Genomic DNA, 25,203 nt, shown 5'->3' with positions numbered 1-25,203 from the left:
GTGGTTGTGCAATGGCCAAGCAGGCCTGGGGCGTGGCATTCCCGGGTCCACCTGGGTTTCTTCACTCCTCCAAGCTCTAGCTCCTTCGCCATCACAAGTGCACAGCACCTTCCTAAATACCTCAGCACTTTATTTTGATAGTAAAGCTACAAAGTCAGGATGTCGCCATTTGAGGGATGAGGACCGTGGGGTCCAGAATGAGTGGATGTAGAGTCATTTGCCCCAGGTCAGTTGGTTGAGTTAGTGACATGGCTGGCATGAAAGTCCCCCCCTGTGCTCGTCTCTATCACAGACCGGCAGGCTATGAAAATGGATTCAGGCCAGAGAATCCACTGCACAAGCCTTGCACAACCTCCACAGCACCGTTGGCCACCTTCTGTCCACTCTGTCCCAGCCATGCCCCCAGATCCAAGGCCGAGGGCTGCTTTCCTTGACCCTCTGAGTATGCCGCTTCCTAGGCCGCCCCCTCTTGCCCCTTCCACCCCCTGTTCCGTTCCATGGCACAACCACTGGGGAAAGACTGGTTCTCACTCACCGGGCGAGGGCGGGTCTCCCGGAGGAAGGACTTGAGGTCTCCTCCCGCCATGAGCTCCAGCAGGATAAACCGGGGCAGGGCTTGCAGACTCACCCCAATACAGCGCACGATGTTCTGGTGATTGAATTTACTGCAGAGCAGGGGGGAGTAACCAAATTTAACTGAGCTGAGTCTGGGAAGATCTTAGGGGGAACATCAGGATACAGTTATATTTTCAGCAGCCACATTATGTGAATGCATTCTGTAAATGTGGGTAGCAGGGGTCCCCCGCTGAGCCTAAGCCGAGAATCTCACTGCTGAGCGGGTGGAAGAACCAGAGGGTGGGCCCAGCGGGAGTTCAGTTTGCACAAGAGTATTTGGTTGGAGGCCGAGGACGCTGTACAGGCACTTGGGTGAGAAAGTGGAGTCGGGGGACAGGGCAGCATCGAGTGTCTTTCTCAGAGATTGGTGCATGGACGGCTTGCTAGGATTCGTGTTTGAGTTCTCTGAGGAAGGGCTCAGGTGGAAGTTGGAGGAACTGCTTTCACGAGGGACTGTGTGAGACCTGCCAAGTGACTGCGTGTGAAAGAGAGCGAGAAAGAGGCCATTGGATCCCACTGTGGATCCCTCACGGGGGCCCTGAGATTTGGGTTTCCTTGTTAATGTGATCATATTAGGACACATGGGGCAGGGGGCCAGGGAACTCCACATGGGCACACACACGCTGAGCTGAACGACTGGGTGACTAGACGCTGAAATATAAGGGGGGTTAGTTATTCCTTAGTAGTGAGACTGAACGATTTGGGCCTCCTTCCATAAAATCTTATACTGTCCAAGTTTTATTCAATAATCATATATTACACGTACAATCAGAAAATAAGTTATTGTTAAAGCAAGACGCTGAGCCCCCTGTGTGTCCTCCTGTGGCTCCAGACCCCACAGGCACATCATACACTGCCTTGGCCTCAGTTCCCTGCCACTTCCACCAAGCGGAGACCCCAGGCCTCCCCAACCTATCAGGGTGTTCGAGGCTCCCCTGTGCCACAGGAGGCCATGAGCTGGCCAGAACTCCAGGTCAAACCTCTGTGTCCTCCTTAAGGTGATCTGCTGTCAGAGCCCTGGGCACTGAGATTCCCACCTACTTAGGGGCCCTGGAGCCACAAGTTGCAGCGTGCGGGCCAGCTGGGTGGACCAGGGTGGGACAGCCTCCAACAGGTTAGGGGCACATTTCCTTTACACGAGATCTAAGAGCTGGGATTGGTGAAGGGCCTGGCAGAAGAGTTACCTAGAAGGAGATTATGTCTTCTACTGTCAAAAACTAGGACGCTCTATTTCTTAAGAAAAAGGGAAAAAGAACCAATGGACTACACAGGGATGCTGGTTGAAGGTAGAGTGATATTGGTGGGATTATTAGGCCACAGATTATTAGGCCTTTTTTCTGAGACAGCCATCTGGGGCTATTCCATTCGTAAGACGTGTTAAGAATTTTGGGAAGAAAAGGGTGTGCTGGAGGTTAGCACGGTTTCTCTCGGAGACATCTGTCTGTTAGAAATGTCTCCACGTTCCTTATAGGGGTGGGGAGGTGGGGGGAGTGTCTCTCTGTGGCTTTACCTGATGATCAGGGCTTCCATGAGGAAATCCAGTTCGTCCTGTTCGGAACACACTTCAGGCAGCGTCTGGGCACAGAAGGGGAAGGTGGGAAGGAGGAGAAGACTGTGAGCAGCGGGAGTGAGAGGCTGTCAGCCCAGAGCTGCAGGCGACACAGACTGCTGGCCAAGGTCAGGCCCACGAGGGAGCCGCCCCTTACCTTTACAGCCACTTGTAGGGGGCTCGGGTCGTTGGGCATTCCAGATACCTGACCTTCGTACACCTCCCCAAATGCGCCATGGCCCAGACCCCTGTGCAAAGGAGAAGGCAAGATGAGGCGAAGGTGGGTGGGCCACGAGAAAGAGGCGGGGGGCTCATTTAGTGGACACACACACGAGGCGGGGGTCATGCACCCACTCAAGAGCCACACCCTCAACCTGGCTTTGCTATGCAATCCGGGGTCTCCATTGCTTCATCCGAAAACCGGCAAGAAAGCTTCCAACCAGGGATTCATGGCATTGGTTGAACATTCATTCAATGAATACTTATTGGGTCTCTGATATTTGCCTGGGACGTAGAGGTGAATAAGATCCGGCCCGCGCCGGGGGTGGGGGTGGAGGTGGGAGGGCAGGGAGGCTCGCCCTCCCTGGGGAGGGACAGATCACTGGCAGATACTTCTGTGGAGTGTGGCCAGTGAATGATAGAGGAATGCACAGGGTGCTCTGGGAGCTTGGACAAGGGAGGGGCCGGGAAGGCTTGGGAGGGGCACTTGAGTGGACTTTGAGGAGTGCCCTGGTTCCTCCCATCTAGTCCTCCTCTCATTGTACAAACCCCATGAACATACAGCATGCTAAAATAAATGATTCAATATCCCTTGTGGCCCTAAACATGAAACCTTCCCCCCTGGGAGGGCTGGAGGTGCCCTGAGGGGTGGCTTTGCTCGTTTCTTGAGGCAAGAGGAATGCGTGGCGCAGGGATGACATCCAGCACCTAGAACTCCCCCTTCCCCACCTGTCGCCCCAGAGGACCCTGGCGGGGCACTCACCGAAGGAGGGTGATGTTTTTCCGCGGCACCTCCTTTAGGTCACTGATGGAGGAGGTCTTGCCAGCGAAGCAGTAGTTGGGGTTGTAGTCGGTCATGATGGTCGAGGTGCGGAGCTTGCTCAGCTTGTACTCGGGGCTCTGCAGCTCCATCTGCATGGCCTGCAGCTCCTGGTGCTTCCGGCGATACACTGCAGACAGAGGGAGGTCACCTGCAATGTGGCCTAGACCAGGCAGCCTGGGCCTTGGAGCCCAGCACAGGCCACCTCCTCCAGGAAGCCTTCCTGGATTTCCATCTCCTCCTCTGAGATCTAAACATTTCCATCACACTTAGTAATACTAACAAGATGATTACAGATGCAAAAGTGTACTTTTAATGGAAAGGTTATTTAAAATAAATGTAAAGCTTAAAATCATGTAAATGGAAAAGATTTTATTGCCTCATACAGGGGCACAGATACATTAGTTTGGGTCCTCCGAGAAGCAGACCCAAGATGGGATTAAATGTGCAAGAATTTTATTAGGGGAAATGCCTATGAGAGAAAATCGGGAGTGAGCAGAGGAAGGCTGGGAGAGCCATCAGACTGTGTTCAAAGTCTGACCCCACATGCAGGAGAGAGCAAGGGAGGGCTGAGTAAAGACCCTAGACAGCCATGCAGCCCAAAGAAGTTTCAGCAAGACTGTTGGGAAGTTCCAGAGCCAAAGGCCGCCATCAGAGGAGTCCCATGCCTCCGTCGTTGGGCGGGGCAGCCTCAGTGCAAACACGGCAGTGGATTTGAGAGTGCAGCCGGGGCTCCTGTCACCTGTGCTTGCTACAGTGGGAGAACTGCCGCAGAGTGAAAGCTCTCTAAGCTGGCGCCTGAGGACCTGCGTTCTGATTGCAACCTCGTTACTAACAAGCTGAGAGACACTGACCAGGTCACGTGACCTCTTTGGACCTCAGTCTTCTCTGTAAGCAGGGACAGTAACTCCTGCCCTATCCCCTAAGCCCCCCCACTCTCCACCCTCTAGGGTTGTGATAATGAAATGAATTCACTGACATAAAATGGTTTTGAGACTTCTAAAGAGCTCTACCAGTGCAAGTGACCACTATCCCAGTTATTACTATATGTGAGAATATTCTGTAAGGCAAACTCCACGGGAGGCAGATGACATGGCGATTCACAGGCTGGATTCTGCGTCTACCCACCGCTCATGGGCCAGGGCATGTGAGTCAACTGTTGTGCGCTCAGTTCCCTCCGCTGTGAAATGTACCAACCATGATCATGTGGTTATTTGAGGATTTAGTGAACTAAAAAGTGTAAATCACCTGGCAGGTAGTAAGTGTGTAACAAGTGTTAGCTCTAATCATCCCGTCTCCTTCAAGGATGGCATCACATGGGAATAACATGCTGCCATCTCCCTGTCCATCCTCTGATTCCCTTGCCCTCGAGGGGGCTGGCTGAAAGTGCTGTCCGGAGCTGAGCCTTTCCCTCTGTCTTCCTCCATGTCCCTGCCCTTCTGCCCTGGGCATTTCCAGCAATAAGAGCCTGGCCGGACCCTGCTGTGCCCTCTGTGACCTGCAGATAAGCTCACCTTGGCTTACAGGCCTAACAGAAAACTCGCAGAAACCAACTTTGCGTTCCTGCTTGGAGTGGGGACGGGTGGGCTGCAGGCATTACACCCGGAGAGAGCCAAACCAGGGGCGGTGCCCACTGAAGCGCATGTCTGATGAGAGCTGAAAGTGAAATCTGGGGTGGGGGCGAGCTTTAGCTATTGTGTCCACCTCTGCAGAGTGCCCCCCCCCCACCTCCTTGAGCAGCTAGGAGGCTATACATGGGGCTAAGGTTTAGAATCAGGGAACTGCAGCTGTGTTGGGGGGTGGAGAGTGGGGGGCTTCTGTCTTGACTTGGCCTGCGCTGCTCGAATCACCACCCACCCAGAGTGACAGCTCAGCATATGCGGCACAGCCTGAGACACTGTCCTGTTCTGCCAGATCTGCCTCCTCTGCCCCCTTTTGGAAACTCCAGGGCTCTGGCACACTCACCGATCATGATGCCGGAGAAAGCCAGGACGAGGGCGGCCACGAGGGCAGAGGTCACGACGGAGAGGATCAGCGAGAGTGGCAGGTGGGGCTCCGGGGTGGGCGAGACTGGAAGACAGGTCCCCACAGGGCATCGAAGACCACACTGATTCTCCTTTGTGCTGGCCCCAAGTCAGGAACACCCTCCCCGGCCAGGACAAAAGCCACGCACTCCTCCCCGTCCCTGAAGACCCCGTCCACCTTCCTTTTCAGAGGACCAGGGGCATGAAGCAGGTTCATCCTGGTTTACAGCTTTCAACAGTACATTTGGGTGGAGGGAACTCGTAACAGGAATAAATATCAAATTCTGGACACTGGTCCAAAATGTCAACGGCACAATGACAGAATGAGGATGAAAGGTGAGCAATAGTGGCTACAGAAGAGACGCAGGGGCCTTAGGTGACGACACCCAATGTGGCCCAATAGTAAGTGTGCCCGTCAGTAACACACTGAGGCTGAATTACTTCCCGTGGCCCTGAGAGCGCTGGGCCCAGAGCACCGGAGGGAGGGTCCCGGAGGCACAGGGACACAGACCACACTGAGGCATCATGTCTGTGACCAGACACCACATTTCAAAAGGGACATTGACAATGGGAACACCTGCAGACGTGGGACACCAGGACGGGGAGGAAACAGAAAGCTGTGTCCTGTATGAAGGGATTGAAATAAACGGGTTATTTAGTCTGGGAAGACTTGCAGGAGGACGACGGAAGCACTGTCTTCACACATGGCCCCGAGAGGCTGCTCGTTGCAGCTAGGGAGCTGAGGAGCAGAAGTTGAAAGGAACAGGGTCCCGGCTCTGTAACCCCCTGATGGAACAGCGTGCCTTAGGAGTCTCGAGGTCCCTGTCACAGGGGGGCTTCGGTGGAGGTGGGATGGCCCGTTGGTGGGGATGTGAGGGTTCACGCCCTGGGTTAGGGGTGGGTCTAGATGGCTTAGGACTCCTTCAGGAGCCGTGACCCACCTTCCACACACAGTCCCTCTGCCCAGCCCTCGAAGCACTCTCGCTGGGTGCAGACAGACTGGGGTCAGGAAACTGCGTCTGAGGTGTCCCGGATCCACGGAAACCAGCTGCGGCCACCAAGGGCCGAAGCTCAAGCTCTGAGCCTCACCCCCATCTCTCCTTCCCATCCCCTTACCGATGCAGGAGACGCCGTCCTCGGCCAGCACTGTCCCGTGGTCACAGAAGCAGATGATCTTGTGGCTCTCGGGGTCCATGTGGCACTCGTCTACCTCACAGTGGCTGCAGTTTAGGTAATGCTTAATATTCACTTCCCCGTGGCCCTCCATCACTGGTGACAGGGAGGGAGGGTCAGCTTCAGGCTAAGCCTGCGAAGCCCGCCCTGCACCCCATTCCCAGCCTCTGTGCTTTTTCTCCAGCCGGTCAGTGTGGCTTCTCTGGTCCCTGTTCCTACGGCCCACTGCCACTGGAAGCACCGCTCTGTGTAGGCAAGTCCCTGGTGCATCTGGTGAGTGGAGCTCAGACAGAGGACGTGGAGGTGCATTTTTGTAGGTGAGCGGGAGGGTCCACAGGTGTGACCCGTAGGTTGGCTGGTACAGGTAAGGGGACTATTACTGCTGCATTCTCCAGGACCAGCCTGACTGGTAGTCAATATTCTGCCACTGTGTCCATATTAGACCACACATCCTGACTTCCAGAAAACTTGGTGAGATGAGCACCAGGAAGACTTGCCTACAAGGGACACACAATCATGCTGTATCCTGGATGCATACCAGCAGCCCCGAGGTTTTAGCTGGGAGGGAGAACAGGCCTAAGGAAGTTGGTCCTCCACCTGGCAGAGGGCGATACCTTTTAAAGCCGGGGTGTAGAGGATGCCCAGCGGACTGATGAAGGAAACCCCATCCTCCCCATCCACCTCGGGGTCATTGTTTGAGGCTGCGTTGCCGCCTGTGGCAAACCAGAGAAGAGTTTAACGCAGAGAGGTGTGTGCCCAAGTCTCAACACACGTGCGCATCAGCAGGGCATGCAGCGGGGCTCAGGGAGGGGCCTGGGGGGCTGGGGCGATGGGAGGGAAGGGAGGCTCAGGGCACAGAGGCTGCACTTGGGCTTGGCTTAGTAGACGCCAGATGTGTGGGTCACTTTCCCCTCCAGGTCCAGGCCAGCTCCCACTGGGGAGTCTCTACCACTCTGCTGGGGCCCCAGTAGGATGCAGTCCATGTGAGCAAGAGTTGGAGAAGTTCTAGTCTCCCCAGACTGAGTTGGCCCCTTGGGGCCTCTTCCAGGACTGGCCACGGCAGTAGTACTGAGGAATTGCTCTCCAGGCTCACAGGGTCAGGGTTAGGGCATGGGCGGATGGGCCCCTGTGCCTTTAGGCTCCTGTCCCTCCTTTCAGCTAGGGCTGGGTTGTCTTTGGGCTCCCCACCTTGGGTTCCTCCCACCCACCCCGGGCTTGGAAAAGAAGAACATCTGGTTAACACAAGCATCTTACACACAGCGTAAAGCAAAACACAGACAGAACATCACAGTGCGTGCATGCATTGTGTCCTAATCTCTGGGGATGGTGGAGCCATCGCCTCCCAGCCTCTCAGCTTCAGAAGGCTCTTCTGCTCTGCTCTGGAGCCCAGAGGAGAGCTGGGGCCAGTGGCTGGCTGGGCTGGGGCTGCCCACAGCTGCCCTCAGGAGTGGTGCCCATCAGCATGGAGAGAGCTGCCATTCTGGAAGCTGATGGGCTGGGGCAGGGAAGGGAGAGTGAGGAGTCCATGAGGCCAGAAGCCACAAACCAGGCCCTTAGGGAGCTGGCTCGGCAAGGACTTGGGCCAGGCCATCCAAAGGGGACTGGGGAGTCTGGCCTCCAAGGTTCTCATGCCAGCATGACCCTGGGGGTGGCTCAGAGAATAGCCTGGGAAATCAAAGCCCCTTTGTCACTGGCTTTGGTGCGAGGAGATCAAGAATCACACGGGATCTTGATGCTGTTGCTATTTAAGCCTTGAGGCAGGATGCTGGCTCGCAAGCCAACACCCTGCCTCTGGCTGGTCTGGGGCTGAGAGGCGTGCATGGTTACAGATTACATCACAGTCCACACTTGGGGCAGCCAGGGAAGGGCAGGCGAGGGCTGGGGAGAGGACAGGGAGGTGAGGGGCCTAGGACTAAGGGGAGGGGAGTGACACCTTGAACACGAATCATCTTTACCTATATATCCTCCGCCTCCTCCACCTGAGGAGCACCCCCCGCCACCCCCTCCGAAACCCCCTCTTGTCTCCCACCCCCACTTCTTCATGGCCTGGGGGCAGGAATGTCCTCCGGTGGCACCCTCCAGCAAAGATTTTCCAGACCAGAGCAAGGAAGTGTTATCATTCCAGCCACCTCCACCACCTGCAGGAAGAGATGGAGAAAACCCCAAGTGAGGATGCTGGCAAGCTTAGGTTAGCCGCTGGATCTGGCAAAGGAAGCAGGACGTGGTGTGCTTTGAGGGGTGCTGCTCCAGCTCCAGTGCCCAAGGGGCCTGTCTTCAGTGGGGCCTGGGGGCTTCAGAGTCCACAGCTGGAAAACCAGGAGCATGCCCTTTGCCCTAGGGGGACCTGCTTTGGCCATAGTCATGCATGTCCAGATGGGAGTGTGCCTTGAACCTCTGGTTCCCGTCAGGCCTCTGGCTCAAAGGCCAGGCAATGTGCTTGGTTCGGGATGGGGCGAGGTTGGGGGACAGGCAGCACGCCAAGTAAACTTGTCCCTCTGCTTTCTTTCCATGCCCGCCAAGTCCAGAAGTGCTGGGCCTTTCTTTCATTACCTGCTTCCCATCCCAACAAGAACCAGGACCCACCAGTCCTTAGGCAGCCAACTGTCTAGCCCTGCCAGGTCACTGCAGTGAAGTTCCTTGTAGGAATCCTGGACCAGGCACCAGATAACCCAACAGGCTCTACCGTTTACTGGCTGTGAAGCCCTGGGCAAGACCTTTCCCATTCTGAGCCTCAGTTTCCTCACCCGTAACTTGGTGATGATAAGACTGGCCTCATGGGGTTGCTGTTAGGATCAAAGGAGACAGTGAGTGTGTGAAATGCTTCATAAACCACAAAGTGTAGGATCGCTGGGCATTTGTGAGGCAGAACACACGCAAGCAGAAGGCCTCACACTCTGAAGCTTAGTCTGTTTTGGGGTCGAAGCTCAGGCAGTGTCTTGTCTGCCTGATTCTAAGGACCTGCTCCAAGGTCGGGAGCAGAGAGAGGGCTGGGGGTGGGGGGGGGTGGGGGGCCGGGCTGGCGATACCCTCGTGTCAATGGCAGCAGCTGAGCTGTGCTTCCCAACCCCTGGGGCTGCTTTGAACTCTTGCAAAGGAAATGTTATTTACAGAGCTGAGGGTGAATGCAACTTTATTTTAAGGCCACAGGCTGAGCACAGTAAATCTCTCCTGCTGGCCCTTGAGATTCCAGGACCCCCACCCTCTCCCTCCGTATCGTTCTGTATGACATTTCAACAGGCAGTCTACTCCAAAAGACCCCAAAGCTCGTTCTGCTGCAGCAGATGATGGGTGGTGGGGACCTGGAGAAGCAGCAGTGTCTGGGCATGCTGGAACCATATGGATTAACCGGCCTGGAAGGGTCATCTGGAAGAACTTGTGGCCAAGGTTCTTCCGGACCCAGAAGGGGCAGCAGAGGGATGTCTAGGTGGGGACAGAGATGACTATCGTGCTAGAAAGAGGGAGCCAGGTTTCAGGAAATGATGCCACGGTCAGGAACAAGCTCAGATCTAGAACAGGGACAAGCAGAGCTGAATGGAGGCCCCGAGGCAAGTTGTGGGGACTTTTGTCAGCTTTGGAAGCGGCCGGGCTGGATTGTTGCGCCTGAGTTTGAGGTGGCTGGCCTCCCTTCTGCCGGCCAGATGGTGGGGTGGGGGCCTGTCAAGGCCGATGTGATGTGGCAGAGGGAAGGCCCCTCAGCTCCATTAGGGACCAGAAGTGGGCTCTGGAGGCCATCAGGGCCATGAGCTTAGAAAATAAGTTGGGCTGAGACGGGCCTGATACCACGTGTGCCCTCCCTCCCTTGCCTGCACCACCACACGCTTGCGTCCTGCACAGTCCCCAGCTGAAGTGGTTTCTAACCCCCACCCCCATCTTGCAGCCTTTGGGCAAATGTGTGGAAAAGAAAACAATGGACATAAAAGTAACAACAAATCAATAACAACAAAGTTTTAAAAAATGGATTGAGTACAAAAGAGTTTGGCCAAGTTGAGAAAAAAATTCACCCAATCTCTATGAGTTTATTGACTCTTCTGTAAAATGGGAATAATATCTTTCTGGAAAACCCTATAGGATTGTTTTGAAAAGCACATGTGGAAGTGCTCTGTAATTCACTAAATGCTGAACCTGGTAAGGGCGCTGTAAATATTGCTGGAGGCAATTCCTCACCACGGACCGACAACTGTTTCTACTCTTTCTTCTATCTCTAGCCATCTCTCGATTGAAGAGAAAGTTTGAGTATTTATTTTAATTAATTTCAAATCTTAAATGCCTTCAAAATTCCACCTGCAGTCTGATTGTGGAGAAAAGAAAATATAAAAATGAATTGTATCTTCTGTTTAGAGATGTCTGACTTCAGAGGAATCAGAGAATTCACATCTGTCCTCTATTTCTGGGTGGCTGGCTCTCACCAATGAGAACAGAGAGCACAGCTGTGGAGATTCCAGAAAGATTTTCCAGTGAGGAGATGTGTGAGCTGGCAGCCCGGGGCCTGGAGGGATGAACCACAGGGGCCTGGGGGGCCTGACTCTGCCCAGGTTTCTTCCACCTGCTCACATCCAATTGCTTTTGGTAGAATCCTGGGAGCATTGGGCTGGCCGTCCGAATGCTGCTGCCTGTCTCATTTTCCCAGTGACCTTCGGCAAGTCTGCATCCATGTCAGCAAAGTGGCCTCCGGGTGCCCAAGCTGCTGCCTGCCCTCGCTCCCTTGGTACTGGTGCCAATATCTAGAGCTCCCAGCATCTCAAGTACCAGCGACTATGATGCCCACAGGTGTGTGATGGCGCCCGGACAGAGCTGAAGCTCACCCAGTCCCGGTCCCGGGAGAATGTTCTGGGAGAGGGCGGGCTTGCAGTGCTTTACCTGCGGCTCCAGAATTGCCGTTGAGCCCCAGAACCGAGGAGTTATTCTCCAGCCTCTCTGGGTGGAACGTGTCTGTCTTGGCCCCATAGGCCCTGCCGCCACCGCCGGCTGCAATGATCAGGGGCACTGGCACGCCATCCTTCATCTGCTCGGTGGGACATTCAGAGATTGAGAAACCGGGCTGGGCTTCCACTCTGGAGACCCCTGAGCCCTGGTTTCAATGTAGAAATACATCTGAGCGTTTGCGGGGCGGTGGGTGACACCTCGGTACTCTGAGGGCTCTGAACTCACGTTACAACAGCCCATCATCTTCCCACCCCCACCCCACCCAGCCCCCGTATCAGTCAGGGTTCGATCAGAGAAACAGGAGCACCAAGAGATAGAAATAGATATACGAATACCCGGAGGCGGGGATCTACCTCAGAGGCTGCTCACACCCGGCTTTCCTGAGGCTCAGCAGACTAGCCTCAGAGGTCGGGTGCTGGTGGTTACAAGCAGGTCCCTCTGCTCTCTCCTTCCTCTCTACTCTCAGGGGTCTCTAGCTCTGACCCCCACCACTTCAAGATTAAGTCCTCAGCATCACCGTCCATGGGGGAGGACCTATCAGGAAGCCTTTGCCTGGTTGCGATAACATCAGAACACTCCACTTCAGGACAGAAGAGGGCACAGGGGACCCTCTGGAGTTCTGAAGCAGGCATGGCAAAGGCCTGCATGGTGAAATCGGGCTGGTAATCAGCAAGCAAAGTCCTGTCTTTCTTGGACAGACAGGGAACTCTAAATCCCTCTGGGCCTCGGTTTCCTCATCTTTAAATGGGACTAAGAGCACCTGAGGCATTTCTTTTCCCGGGCTGTCGTGAGGGTCCCACACCATGACGCCCAGAAGTCACCGCCCCTGGGGAGCTGGCACAGCCAACCTACCTTAAACACGTAGGTGGCCCCGCCCCCTCCTCCGCCCCCTCCTGCCCACTCGTGCACGCTTCTGTTCACGCGGATTTCTTCTTCTATCACGTTGTTCTCTCCAATGCAGACTTTCTGGATTAATCGGTTTGTCTGTAGAAACAAAAAGCACCTCATGTTTGTGCCCAAGGTTCTCTACTTCCCAGGAGATAGATCTTCCACACTTAAAGATAGAGTCTGGCAACCTCTCCAGTAGCTTACAGTTAAGTTGAGGAGACAAAAAATATACACAGATAACCATCACTCTTGGCAGCTTTGGAGAAGGACCACAGGGTAGCTTCGATGGAAAAATATGTGGGAAGTTGAGGGAGGGAGAGCGAGCCTTTGTTGCTGATTGGTGGCCAGGGAGGACTGCCTGCAGGAAGTGGCATTTAATTGGGCCTTGAAGGATAGGGAGATTTTTAAACACAGAGAATGGGGGAAAGTTAGGTCATTCCAGCGGGAGAGAACACCATGAGCCCAGAGGGAAGGAGGTGAGTGGAGTATTTGGGGAAAAGCACAAGGAGACTCTGGCTCAGAAAAGTCCATCTTAGGACAGAGACATGGTCTCAGAGGACCTGTTAGGATCCTTTGGACTCTCAAGAGGGGGTGAGAAAGGTGAGATAGGGCTGGAGGGAGTGTAAATGGTTGTGGGTAGACGGAACTAAACTGGACAGTCAGATTACGGCCAGAGGCCTTGAATACCATCAGACAAAGAGTTCATTCTTTGTCTTCATTCTTTAGGCAGTGGGGAGCCATTGAGGTATTGTGAGAAATTACAGTTCTGAAGCCTCATGGGAAGAGAAAAAAGAAGCGGGAGGCCAGACTCGGATCTTCTTCCCAGCTCATCTTTGGGAAAATCATTTTTCTATTTGGGACATCTCATTCCTCCCAGCGAACGTCCCATTTGTTGCCTCCAGAAATGCCCTGGCACAGCCCTAAAGAGAGCTCTCTGCGTGCACCATGGAGGACAGGGTGTGAACTCTGGAAATAACAGACACCCCAGGACAGCTGTGGAGGAGGCGCTCGATCTCTCTGAGATGCAGTACAGGACAAAGATAAAGACACTGTAGGTCATGAATAGTACAGGAAGGAGTCTAGGGTAGTGTCTCACATGTGTTAGGGACTGAGTAAATGACCGCTGTTATTTTATTTGGATTCGCTTCTGGGCCCACATGTGGTCCTGGTGTGGGGCCAGGCATCTGGGAATCCCTGGGGATGTGCTGGAAAATCCTGTGACACAGTATCCTGGAATCTTTGAATAAAGAAGGCAGTGTTCAAGAACAGCCACCCTGCTTGTTGGCCACAGCAGCTAAGATGAACTCTCCATCAGCCTGACCTCAGAGGAAAATGACTTTTCTTTCACTTAATAGAAAAAAGGCCAATAAAACATCAAATTTCCATCGAATGCTGCTGTGTAACCAGCCAGTGGACATGGCAATTCATCTCAAGCCACTCCTTATGCTAATACACTCAGGGGTGCAAGCAATGAGTACTAGAGAAATTTCCAGATAAATAGCCGAGATGCAATTTGTTTTATGGCATTTCGGATTTAATGATGGAAATAATTTGATATTTCTTAGAGTGGATTTAGTGTGGGTGGAAGGCTCTGAATTGCTATTATAGAGAGCTGACATTCCTCCTGTGTATGTGCAGTGCGGACCAGGGCTGGGGGTAGCGGGGTGGCACTGCTGGAAGGAAACCCTGCTAACTGTTGCCTGGGGAGGGCATGAGGTGCAAGGGGCTTGCCCTGAGGGCTGAGCCCTGGGGCAGGGGACAGAAATGTGGGCTGTCAGCTGGGAAAAGTAGAGCCCAGAATACAGGGTCCAGTCTGGCTTCTTGACTGGCTCTGCGGGAGATTTGCCCGACCACTTTGGTGAGGCACCTCACCTGCCTGGGTCTGCCTCCTTCTCTGTAAATCGGGGAGCTGCCAGTCTGAACCAGTGGTGCTAAGATGATCCATCCCCTCAGACCTGCTCCCTCTCCTCCTCTCCTCTGCCCAGCAGCAGTGGGGCCCCCATCCCTTGGGGATGCCCTTTTCCCTGAACAGAATCTTTTTTTTTTTTTTTTAAAGATTTTATTTTTATTTTTTGCCCCCAAAGCCCCAGTAGATAGTTGTATGTCACAGCTGCACATCCTTCTAGTTGCTGTATGTGGGACTCGGCCTCAGGCTGGACAGAGAAGTGGTGCCTCGATGCGCACCCGGGATCCGAACCCGGGCCGCCAGCATCGCAGCGCGTGCACTTAACCACCAAGCCACAGGGCCGGCCCCCTGAACAGAATCTGAAGATGCCTGGAGATTGCCGAAGCGGGGAGGAGGAAGCAGTCGGGCTGGAGGATGGCCTTTCCTCTAACTAGAGCCCGGACTCGCACCCATCTCCTGCTGCCCCTGCTCCCGTGTCTCCTTTAAATCAGGTGAGGGGCAGAGAATGATTCTCAGTCTGCATCTCGGTGGGCCCAGCAGCAGCTTTTGGCAGAATTGATCACTTCTCCGTGATATACTTTCTTTACCTCACTTCCAGAAGGCCACACCCTCTGGAATCTCCTCCTACCTCCCGGGCTCCTCCTCCTCAGCCTCCTTCTGGTTCCTCTTCTTTTCTCTATCCTCTAAATGTTGGGGGCCCCCAGGGCTCAGTCTTTGGTCTTCTTCTCAATCTGTAACGCTCCCTAGGCAATCTCATCCTGTCATCCTGTCTCAACTTTATGCTGGTTTCTCTCAAATTAGTATCTCCACTCTAGACTCCTCTCCTGAACTCCAGCAGCACATCTCCCGTTGTCTACTGAAGTCCCCACTTGGCTGTCTACCAGACCTCTACAAGTCAGCATGGCCCACACTAAACTCCTGATCAGCCCCCAAACCTGCGGCATTCCCCAACTCAGGTGACGGCAGCTCCCTCCTTCCAGTGGCTCAGGCACAATTCTTGGAGTCATCCTTGACCCTTTCTTCTCTCAGTTCCTCATCAAATCGGACACAAATCTTTTCGGATTTTACATTCCAAATGTGGCCAGAATTCAACCACTTTTCACCACCTCCACTGTTACCATCCTGGCCCAAGCCACCATCCTCTCTTGTCTAGATTAATGCAATAGCCATTGAATTCATTGCCCTGACTCTTCCCTTGAGACTATGGGGTCTATTCTCCCCATTGCAGCCAGAGTGAGCCTTTTAATATGCAAATCGAATCAGGTCACTATTCTTACCTTTTGGCTCAAAACGCTCCTATGGCTTAAATATGTCCTTATGATGGCCCGATCTGGTCCCCATTACTTCTGACCTCATCTCTCACCTACTCTCTTGCTCCCTCCAGTCATCCTGGCTGTTCTTGAGTACACTAGGCTCGCTCCCACCTCAGGGACTTGGCCTCTGCTCTGCTGGAGTCCCCAGACTCCTGGTTCAACCCTTCACCTCTGTCAGGGCTCTGCTCAGCTGTCATTTCTTCAACAGGCTTCCCGTGACCACCTTATTTAAAATTACAGCCTGCCGCGCACACTTGACTCCCTTTACCCTGCTTCTATTCCCCAGACACTTTCACTTTTGGATGTTCTGATTAATTTATGTTTCCTAGTTATTGTCTGCCCATCCCTCCTCCCCCAGCATGAATGGAAGCTCCTTGAAAGCAAAGATCTTCTGTCCATGGATGTATCCCAAGTTCTTAGAACAGTGACTGCCACATAGTAGGGACTCAATTAATATTTGCTGAATACATTTGAATGAGTTGGGAGCTGGCTGGGTGTGGTCTGGCCCCTCACAATTTTCCATTGTGAGTGATGGTAATGGTGAGATTTAACAATCAGACCAGTGATTTTGCTCCCTTGGAGATATTTGGAAATGTCTGGATGCATTTTTGATTGTCATTATTGGAGGATGCTACTGGCATCTGGTGGGCAGAGGCCAGGGATGCTGCTAAACAGCCTACAGTGCACAGGACAGCCCCATCACAAAGAATTATCTGCTCCAAAATGTCGCTAGTGCTGATGTTGAGAAGCCCCTGAGTCATGCCACCAGATGAGGCTAGGAAGGAACTGGAGAAGTGGGCTGAGGGGGATGTGTGTGGGGTTTCCAGCAGCTGGAGCCCATTCTGGTCTCAGGAGTGGCCAGGCACAAAGGAATAGCGATTGCACACAGATGTGCAGTTGAACCAGCAAAGCTGCCAAATTCTGCAGTTTAATTCTTAGGGTCTGTTTCATTCTATAGAGGATCCTCTCTAGATATCATTCTTCTGCGGAGGGAGGAGTGCAGATTGAGGTGGTGCCTGTAAATGGCCTTTCTTTCTCCCTCTCACAGTGACTCCTGGGGTGTGGAGGTGTGGAGCAACCCAGAAGACCAATTACTTTCCCCCCCGGGCCCATGCTATGCCCGGCCCGACCAGCAGAGAGGGCCGCCCTCGGTCCCTGGCTGAGAATCAGCTTCCTTGGCACTCTCCCTGCGCATCGACAAAGTTTGAGAGCAAGTAGGTTGATTAATCAAATGATAAATTGCAACAACCCAGAGGAACAAGTAGATTACAATTGAATTAAAAATAAAAAAAAGGATGCAGTCCTGTGAAAAGACATAACTGATTACAATCCAATCAAGTCAAAGTCCCTTGCAGAACTCAATGCAATCTTTCCGCTTAGATGAAAGAATTACATTAGCACTCAATAAATTCCTGTGAAAATTACAGTAGCCTGTAATTTAATGACTTAATATATTATATCAGGTTGGAAAGTCCTGATTATAGCTGCTAAATAAAAGTTGGAGTCCAGACAGTTCTCACGCACAAGGCTGCACCTGCCTAGCTTACTCCTGTTGCTTTGTTTTAACCCTGTAAAGTGGGGGTGGGGGATCGCTGTGCTTTACTCCTAGCTCCCAGCCTGGGGCCTAGCTCTTAGGAGCCCTGAGTTAATTTTGTGGAACTGAAATGCTTTCTCAATAGCCTTTGTTCCCACATCTGTCTTCCAAAGCTGCTCTCAAATAATTTCCTGGAGAAGAAGCCCTGGGTCCTGGGCACTAGAACCAGCTCCCTTCCCAGGCCCTGCCCACCAGGCCAGAAACTGGGCTTCAGGTGAGGGTAGGGCCTGGCCCAGTGAGGAGACACATCTTGCAGGTGCCGAGTTCCTCCAGGACAGCCAGCACGGCCAGGGTCCTGCCTCCCCCAGACATAGGCAAGAGGCAAACAACTGGGGTGCTGGGAGTTTGCATGGCTATGCTTTACTAGTCTTCACTGTCTCCTTCTCCTGGTAATTTTAGACCACTAACAGCTTTCTTAAGTCCTGCTGTTGGAGCTGTCCCTCTTTGACAGCTGGACACCCCAGTGGGGTCAGGAACCAGAATGACAGGCTGTCTCTGGGGCTGCAGAGAATGGCAGTCTGGCTTGTCAAGTGATGGGCTGTAGGTGAAAAAGGGAAAAAGGCTATAGAAACTGAGGCCCAAGCAAGTGTGGGTCAGCAAAAACAGGAGCCAGAGTCCCTTCTCTGTGCTGCGCTCCGAGCTACTTTGGACAAGTCCCTTCACCTCAGTGGTCTCCCTTTTCTCATCTGTAAAATGGGGGAAGTGCACTACATGGTCTTCCAGCTCTGAGTCGGTGCTTTCCAATTTTTTTTATTTTTATTTTTAATCACACAAATAACAAATAATATATGAATCCATTCTCTTTGTAACAATATCAGACATTACTGACAAAGTCCCCTCAACCCCAGTCCCCTCCTCGAAGCAACCACTGTTATCTGTATCTTTCAGAACTTTTTCTACTCATTTATGTACATATATGTGGCTATGAGTCTGTGATTTTGAGCTGAACAAGAAATGTTTAACCTGGTGCTTTCCTGGTTATAATATGGCTGAAGACAACGGTGCCCTAGCAAGAAAGTTTAGGAAGTGGGCTTCAACTCCTACTTCTGCTGAGAACAACCATTTGCCCATTCAAGTAGGATTCAGTTCTTCAGTTTTAAGGGTTGCTCATGAAACTCATGCCTCAGCCTTGGTCCCTGTGGGGATGTGAAATCCCAACAGCCACACCACCCGCTTTCCCATGCACCCAAATGGCCCTGGAAAGGGAGCGGCAAGGGGCAAGTCCTGCCATCTGTGAACGTGAGCTCCCAGAGGGAGTGTGTCCAGCCTTGGTGCCCTCTGAGGGGCCTGCTTGGGTCCTAGTGAGTGTGGAGGAGAAACCCCTGCTCTGGGCACTTACGCTGGGGCAGGCGTCTTCCCCCTGTTGCCCGACCAGGATGTACAGTGTGTCGTCCTTCTCCAGGTTGAAGATGCCCAGCACAGACACGCCGTGGGACCGCATCATGGTGTTCTTCCCGCCTTTCCCGCCGGCGGCTCCATAGCCCGAGATGCTGCAATGGGACAAAGCACATGGGATCCTTCCCTGGTGTGAAGACCAACCCCCTTCTTGCCAACCCAGCAGCTTCTAGTGGGCCAAGTGCACCACCGTCCCAGTCCTGAGGGTTCTCACCCACATCCGCCCATGAGGTCAGCAGGGAGGGCTCCTCTCTCCACTGTCAGGAGAGGACAGGCAGATCTAGAGAGGGCCAGGGAATTGCCCCATTCACAGAGCTAGGAAGGTAAAGAACTAGTAATGGGTGCAAGAGAGAAAGAGGGAGAAGACTGGGGGGCTTGGAGAGAGAGAAAGAGAGAGAGGGAGGACAGGGAGAGCCTGCATTAATGTGGGGTGTTGGGGTGCTGGTGCCCTGGATACCTGGGATTTCCCATTATGGATTTCTCTCCCTGTCCAAGATCAAAGGACTCATGTGACTTTAGACAAGTAACTTAACTTCTCTGTTCCACATCTGTAAAATGGGGATTATAAGAGAACCTACCTTCTAGCCCATGTGTGTTGTGAGGATTAAAAGAATTAAGACACGTAGTGTTAGTACTGTGCCTGGCACATGATAAGCACTCAATAAGTATTTATGATGATGATGATTATCAATGGTGGAAGTAGCAGTGATTGCCTTGGTACAGAGTTTTAAAGTCTCCCCACGAGGTCTAGACACAAGGTGGTCCCACATGGAATGATTGAGGAGAGTGGTGTTTGTGAGCACCGACTGTTTATTCCCATCCCGCCAGTAACTCCTTCGGGAGCAATATGCGTGCAGACAACAAACAACAAATCATGACGAAAATAAAAACAGAGTGTGGGGACATGGGATTATTTCTGCTGCCTCTTAGGTTGTTGAGATGAAGTCAAGCATGGATGGGAAAAAAAGAATTCAACTGGTGGACCGTGTCAGAAGAGCTGCATGTCTTGAAGAGAGCGAGGGGACCAGCTACAAATGCCTCCCCGGAGACCAGCTGACAGGGAAAGGGACTCGGGAGGTTTTCATGTCCCCACGCATTCAGATCCAATGTCCTTCACGAAAAGCTTCCCGAAAGAGATGTAAGGCGGCTTTGCTCATGTGCACACACGTGGCTTTTCCACCTATAATTCTAGAAAATATCCCATGTTCCAAATGTGCGAGGGGCCTCCTGGGGGCTCTCCTAAGGCGGAGCTCAGGCCCATTCTGCAGAGACAAGCCTGGAGGGCTGGCTGATTGCTAATGCAGCAGGTGAGAAGCTGAGGTCTCCTTGGAGGGCAAAGGAGAGTCTGGTGCCCATCGCCCTGCCAGGCACTGATCAGAGCCCACTGCAAGCCAGGTGTGGCATAAAGCTGTGTGCGTAAGAGGAGATCTGAGATGGGCTCCAGGCCCTCAAGGGGCTTACAAAGAAAGTGGGGAGATAGTCATAGTTATGCAAAGAGAAATCTCATCATAAGGGCTACATTGGGGAGGCAAGGTGGAGGGACCAAAGGGATCTGGGGTTCCATGATCAGAGTGGACCATTTCCTAGCTGTGTGTCCTCTCAGAGTCCCAGCTTCTTCCTAGTCAAAAAGGAACCCTATCTTCTTTTCGGAACTCACAGGGTAATAGGGAGGTTCAACATCAAAAGGAGATAATGGGGCGAAAGCTCTGAGAAAGGGGCAAATCTCTGCACAAAGTCAGGGCCATCAGGTGCTCAGGGCCCAGGAGGGAGACAGATGACTGTGACAGGCGTCAGAGGCAGTGGCACGCTGCAGGTCTTGGTTGGTTGCGGGGGTAGGGGTGGAGGTTTGAAGTTGGTTTTAAGGTGGAGATGATGGATGGGTAGGACTCTCAGACAAGCAGGAAGAGATGGAGGGTAGGAGTCAGGTTTTGGTGAACGGAAGTGAAGAGGCAGGAAAGCCCGTGGTATGTCTGACTGCAGCAGGTGGCTGAAGTGGGGAGGCAGGGGTTATAGGTCTGCAGAGGGAAGTGGGGGCCAATTCCTGAGCATCCTACAACGTGCCAGGCATGAATGCACGTGACATCCCCCAACAGCCATAAACAGGAGATGTTAGTAGTCTCATTTGACAGATGAGGAATCTGAGGCTCAGAGGGATTAAGTAACTCATCTGAGGCCACACAGCTGACCAGTGGCAGCTGATCAGCTGGTCCAAACCCCCCACATTTCCCCTCATAGAGGCCATTTCCTCTCTGATATGCTGCTGTGAGGCTTACATGGCCGCACAGTGAGGGTGGTCTAAGAAGCTACTGTCCATCCTAATTCCCTCAGCCCCTCAGCCAAACCCTTGCTCCTGATCCATGAGAAATGGAGAAGGTGATAAGGACAATTAAAAGGCTGAGGAAAAAGGAAGGCTTATTGGTGAAAGGAAAGCAAGCAGATTTAGCTCCGAGAACAGAAGCCTGGGGCAGGGGGTGGTGAGAGCAGTGGGGGTCCAGACTGTCTGTGTGGAGTCAAGAGATAGCAATGTGGATGGGCCCCCCTCTGTCCTGCTCATGGCTCGGGTTTCTGGGGCTTTGTCAGGTTGCATGAGAAAGTCTTTTCAACCTGAAGCTGTGGTTTGCTTGGAAAACTGCTGCCCGAGACGGAGTCCTTTCCTACCCACTCCAGCTTACGGCTGAGAGGTAAGCGGTACCCTTCTCATCCCTTTTTGCATCATTTGCATAGTCATCTGCATCAATCTGCATGCATTATGAATCATTCTGAACTCTTTCACATGTTTAAATTTAGACAAATCATTATATTTTAGAAGTTTGTTCTTGACTCGTTTTTTCCTCCCTAAGTCTTCTTTCCTACTTCTCCTGCCCCAGCCAAATCTGAACGCCAGCCCCACCTAGGTCTTGACCTAGTTGTTGGCCATGAGGTGGGCTGGAAAGAGCCCGAGCTCTGAGTCATACACTGGGTGCTCTGCTGGCTGTGTGACTTGGGGCAACGTGGTTACCTCTTGGAGCCTCCGCTTCCCCTACCAAGAAAAGAAAGGAGGACAAGGACCCTGCCCTCACGGGGATAAGCAGTGTATTTGAAAAGACTGCAAACAGATGCCAAGTAAAAGGTAGGACTCAGCTGTATAGATTCCAGAGTAGACGGTGGAGCTTGACAACCAGGCCTCAGCAGCTGGATTTTCCTTTCCCGTATGATGGTCGTGTTTCCAGCCTGGACTAGGGACTGGCTTCAAGTCACGGGGGGCAGGCAACTGCCTGCCTGAACTAGTGTGGGGAAATAGGCCTGCCTTACCAGCCCTCTGAGACCTCACATCCCACCATAGAGCTTCACTCCTTTGGAAGCTTCTAGTTGCTCCTACTACAAGGCTGATCTCTGGAGTGGGCTGTGCCACAGTGAAAAAAGCATGGGCTTGAATGCAGAGAGACCGGGATCCAAATTCAAGCTCTGTTACTCAGGGCCAGGGGTGGGGTGAGGCACCTCCCTCTCATGGGCCGACCCAGTACTCAGGGCTCTCACCCTGAGAGCCAGTGCCTCCTTAAATTTTGTGTCCGAGGCACCTTGCTGACCTCTCCTGGGCCTGGCCCTGCCAGTGTTCCTCATTAGCTGTGTGACCTTGGGTAGGTTATTTACCCTCTCTGAGCTCCATTTTCCCCACCTATAAAAGGGGGATAATAATACCTACCTTGAAGGTTGTTGTGAGAATTAAATGAGATAATGTCTATAAGGGACCTAATTCAGCACCTGGAGGGTACCCAGGGAGCAACAAATAGTCGCTGCTGTCCTGACGTACCCTGGGGGGTGAGCCTGTCCACTCCTCTCCCAGGGGTGACTTCTGGGAGGCAGAAAGGGGTGAGTGAATGAGGCTCTGATTTCTAGAGAGCAGGACAAGAGGTGGAGCAGGGTGTGGCCGAGGGGACCTGGAGTCAAGGCTGCTCAGTTTCACCCACGACCCACCTCTATAAGGAGCCAGTGGGAGCACAGGCCAGCCTTGGCACTTCTGAAGACGCTGGAACCATATGAATCATGTTAGACAAACTCGTGCCAGAATAATAACCACAGCCTGAAGCTCTGAAGCTTTCTCTCCACCCCTCGTAAACAATTTATTTTTGGTAGTTGATGAATGACAACAAATTAATATACCTGCCACTCAAATGGGGAAAATGACACGCAGTGATTCCAATTTACTGGAAATTATAAGATACTGTTCTCAACGAGCTGATGCTGTAATTTTTTTTGTTTTTCCTCTTCTAAATCCATGTCCCCTGGTCAGAATGGATGTTTATTGGGTTTGCGTTTTGTATTATTGACTGTGAGCTATTGTTACCTGATGTAATTGAGTTGTGAATCTTTTTTAAACAAAGAATTAGCAGCAAATCAAAGTGGCTGCCTGCTGGATCATGAAATGAGAGCACAGCTGGTGTGCAGCACAACGGCAGTGTTGGCCCCACACCTCCGAGAGGATGCTGGGGGGCGGTAGAGGGGAGGGAGGGAGCCGACTCCACTTGGAGAAGCATGACGCACCTCATTTCTCCCCTGCACCCCACTCTGGGCTCTGCCTCTAATTCCCAGTGGGACTTGGGCTAGTCTCTTTCCCTCCTCCGATCCTCTGTTTCCTCCTCTGTGAAATCACGTTAGTAAGATCCTACCGGACAGGGTTATTGTGAGCACAGGAGATGTGTGAGTGTGTACAGGGCTTGGTCATTGGAAATTTCTGTTCAGATGTACAGTCGTATTATGCAGATGAGGCATCTGAGCCACCAGGAGACACCTCTGGGGGTCAGCAGTGAAGGGCCAGTTGTGGAGGCATGTGCTCCTTGCTGCCCAAGTTCCATTCTTGGGCACCAATTGCATTGCATTGGCGATTGCACCAAAGAGCAAGGCTCATCGTCCACTTCTTCCCTACAACCTTCTTGACCAGAACAGCCCTAAGCACCTGGGAATATCAGAGCCGGAGGAGATCTCGGTGACCTCTCTCTACAACCCCTCCCTCTACAGATGGGGCCACTGTAGGGGGGCGAAAGCACACTTTCAAGGTCACATGCTATGTTGGTGGCAGAAGTTGGACCCAACTCCATTCTGCCTGCAGCCCATTGATCTTTGCACAATCACCCACGCCTCTGACTTTCCCTGCTCCGTGCTCTTCACAGTGATGGCTATCTGCACAATTACTTTGGCAATTAATCATGTCTTGTGACTCTCTTCTACAATTGTCTAGAACGTCACTGGCATTGTGCACTGTTATTTAACTTTTCCGTGCTGTGGTCTTTCCAAAGACTGTGAGGCTCCAGATTCTCAGTCCCCTCTGCAAGTCCTGTGGCACCTACTCAGAGCCTGGCACACAGTAGGAAATCAATGGCTCAGTGCCCAGCACACAGTAGGAGCCCCATGGTTCAGCAGCCAGCACACAGTAGGATCCCCACGGCTCTTTGTGGATTGGGTTGAATGATGGTGTCATCCAGCTGCACACTCTGGTCCCTGGAGCCAGGTGAGGAAAGGAGTGGCAGTGATAGAGACCATCAGGAACAGCTGTAGCCCAGGTCAGCTGGCAGGATTTGCTGGCTCCAGCTGGGATTTGGGGCCTCTTGTACGTAATGTCTGAGGAACAAGTGAACCATGAGAGAATGCCAACAGGAGTTGTGGGCTGTGCTTGACAAATGTTTTTATAGATGATCTGCATGTGTGTGTGTGTATGTGGGAAAAGAGGTGAGGACTCAGGGCTGGAAAGGATGCTGAGTCCTAGAGAGGTAGGAAGGAAGGAAAGAAGGAAGGAAGGAAGGATGGAAGGCAGGCTGAAAGGAGAGAGAGATGGATGAAGAGGAGAAGTCAGGAAGAGTGAGAGATGGCTCCCGACATCTACTGAGTGTGGATTCCGTCACCCACAGAATCGCACTAAATGCCCAGCAGTCCTGGGAGCTGGGCTCTGTCAGCAGCTATCTCTATTTTATGGTGAGGCTGAGGATCTCGCCCACCCCAGCACATACCCCACAATCCATGCTCTTTTTGTGCTCTACTTCAGCCACCCACCCCCATGGCACACTCCAGACGTCATCACTCAGAACCATGACCCAGAAATCTCCCTTAATCAGGTGCCCCTCTCGCCATTAGCCTAATCCCCATCTGTCCTTCTCAATCAAGCTCCTTGAGATGGCAGCTGTCACTCATTGTCCTGGCTTCCTCAGCCCCTCAGGCATGGCTGTCATTCTGGGCATTGCCTCCTCCCCAATCCTCCAATCATGCTGATTCTACCTCCCCAACACTTCTTGGCCCTGCCCCTCCCCTCAAACCATGTTTCCCCTGCCCTGGTTTAGCCCTTTCTGACTCTTGCCTGGGTGACCGCAGCAGCCTTCCCTCTGCTCTCCCTGCCTCCAGGCTTGTTTCTCTCATGACCACTCTCCTGCCATCACCAGAGGGAGCTAAAGGCATTTGGGAAGGGAGGCTCCAGCCCCAGGGCCAGGTCCTGCCTCTGCTCCCACCAGCCAGGATTTGCCCCTGGTGCTCCTTCCACCAGGAAGGCCCGCCTCTCTTCTTTGTAGACAACTCCATCGCCTCCAAGACTTAACTCAGGTCTCTGTCTCTGTGGAAGACATTCATGAGTTGGTCCTTTCCCCTGGCCTCTGACAGCAGTGCCTTGTGTAAACCTCCACTTTAGGACTCTCTACCTCACACTGAAATGCTTCGTTCTTACATCCACCACCCCATTGGCTGGGGCTCCTCTTGGGCAGAGAGTGGATCCTGTTCACCTTTATATACTTTGTGTCAGGCTGTGTCCTAACAGATGCGAAAT

At 52.7% G+C, this 25,203-nt stretch overlaps 1 protein-coding gene across 1 annotated transcript in view; it reads right to left on the bottom strand.

Moving 5' to 3' along the window:
• The window catches only part of ALK (ALK receptor tyrosine kinase), a 685,772-nt gene that overhangs the window by 26,901 nt on the left and 633,668 nt on the right, over window positions 1-25,203 (bottom strand). Inside the window, exons 13-23 of the mRNA XM_087436965.1 lie at window positions 18,364-18,514; window positions 12,176-12,307; window positions 11,258-11,402; window positions 8,356-8,538; window positions 7,015-7,113; window positions 6,344-6,496; window positions 5,169-5,273; window positions 3,147-3,333; window positions 2,322-2,412; window positions 2,126-2,190; window positions 536-665 (exon numbers count right to left, since the gene is read on the bottom strand). Coding sequence (XP_087293091.1) covers window positions 536-665; window positions 2,126-2,190; window positions 2,322-2,412; window positions 3,147-3,333; window positions 5,169-5,273; window positions 6,344-6,496; window positions 7,015-7,113; window positions 8,356-8,538; window positions 11,258-11,402; window positions 12,176-12,307; window positions 18,364-18,514 — 1,441 coding nt within the window. The remainder of the gene's footprint in view (window positions 1-535; window positions 666-2,125; window positions 2,191-2,321; window positions 2,413-3,146; window positions 3,334-5,168; window positions 5,274-6,343; window positions 6,497-7,014; window positions 7,114-8,355; window positions 8,539-11,257; window positions 11,403-12,175; window positions 12,308-18,363; window positions 18,515-25,203) is intronic.

This window comes from Ceratotherium simum, chromosome 11 (assembly GCF_057802395.1).
Source record: "Ceratotherium simum simum isolate JZ-2026a chromosome 11, ASM5780239v1, whole genome shotgun sequence".
Classification (NCBI taxonomy): Eukaryota; Metazoa; Chordata; class Mammalia; order Perissodactyla; family Rhinocerotidae; genus Ceratotherium; species Ceratotherium simum.
This window is presented reverse-complemented; position numbering and strand designations above follow the sequence as displayed.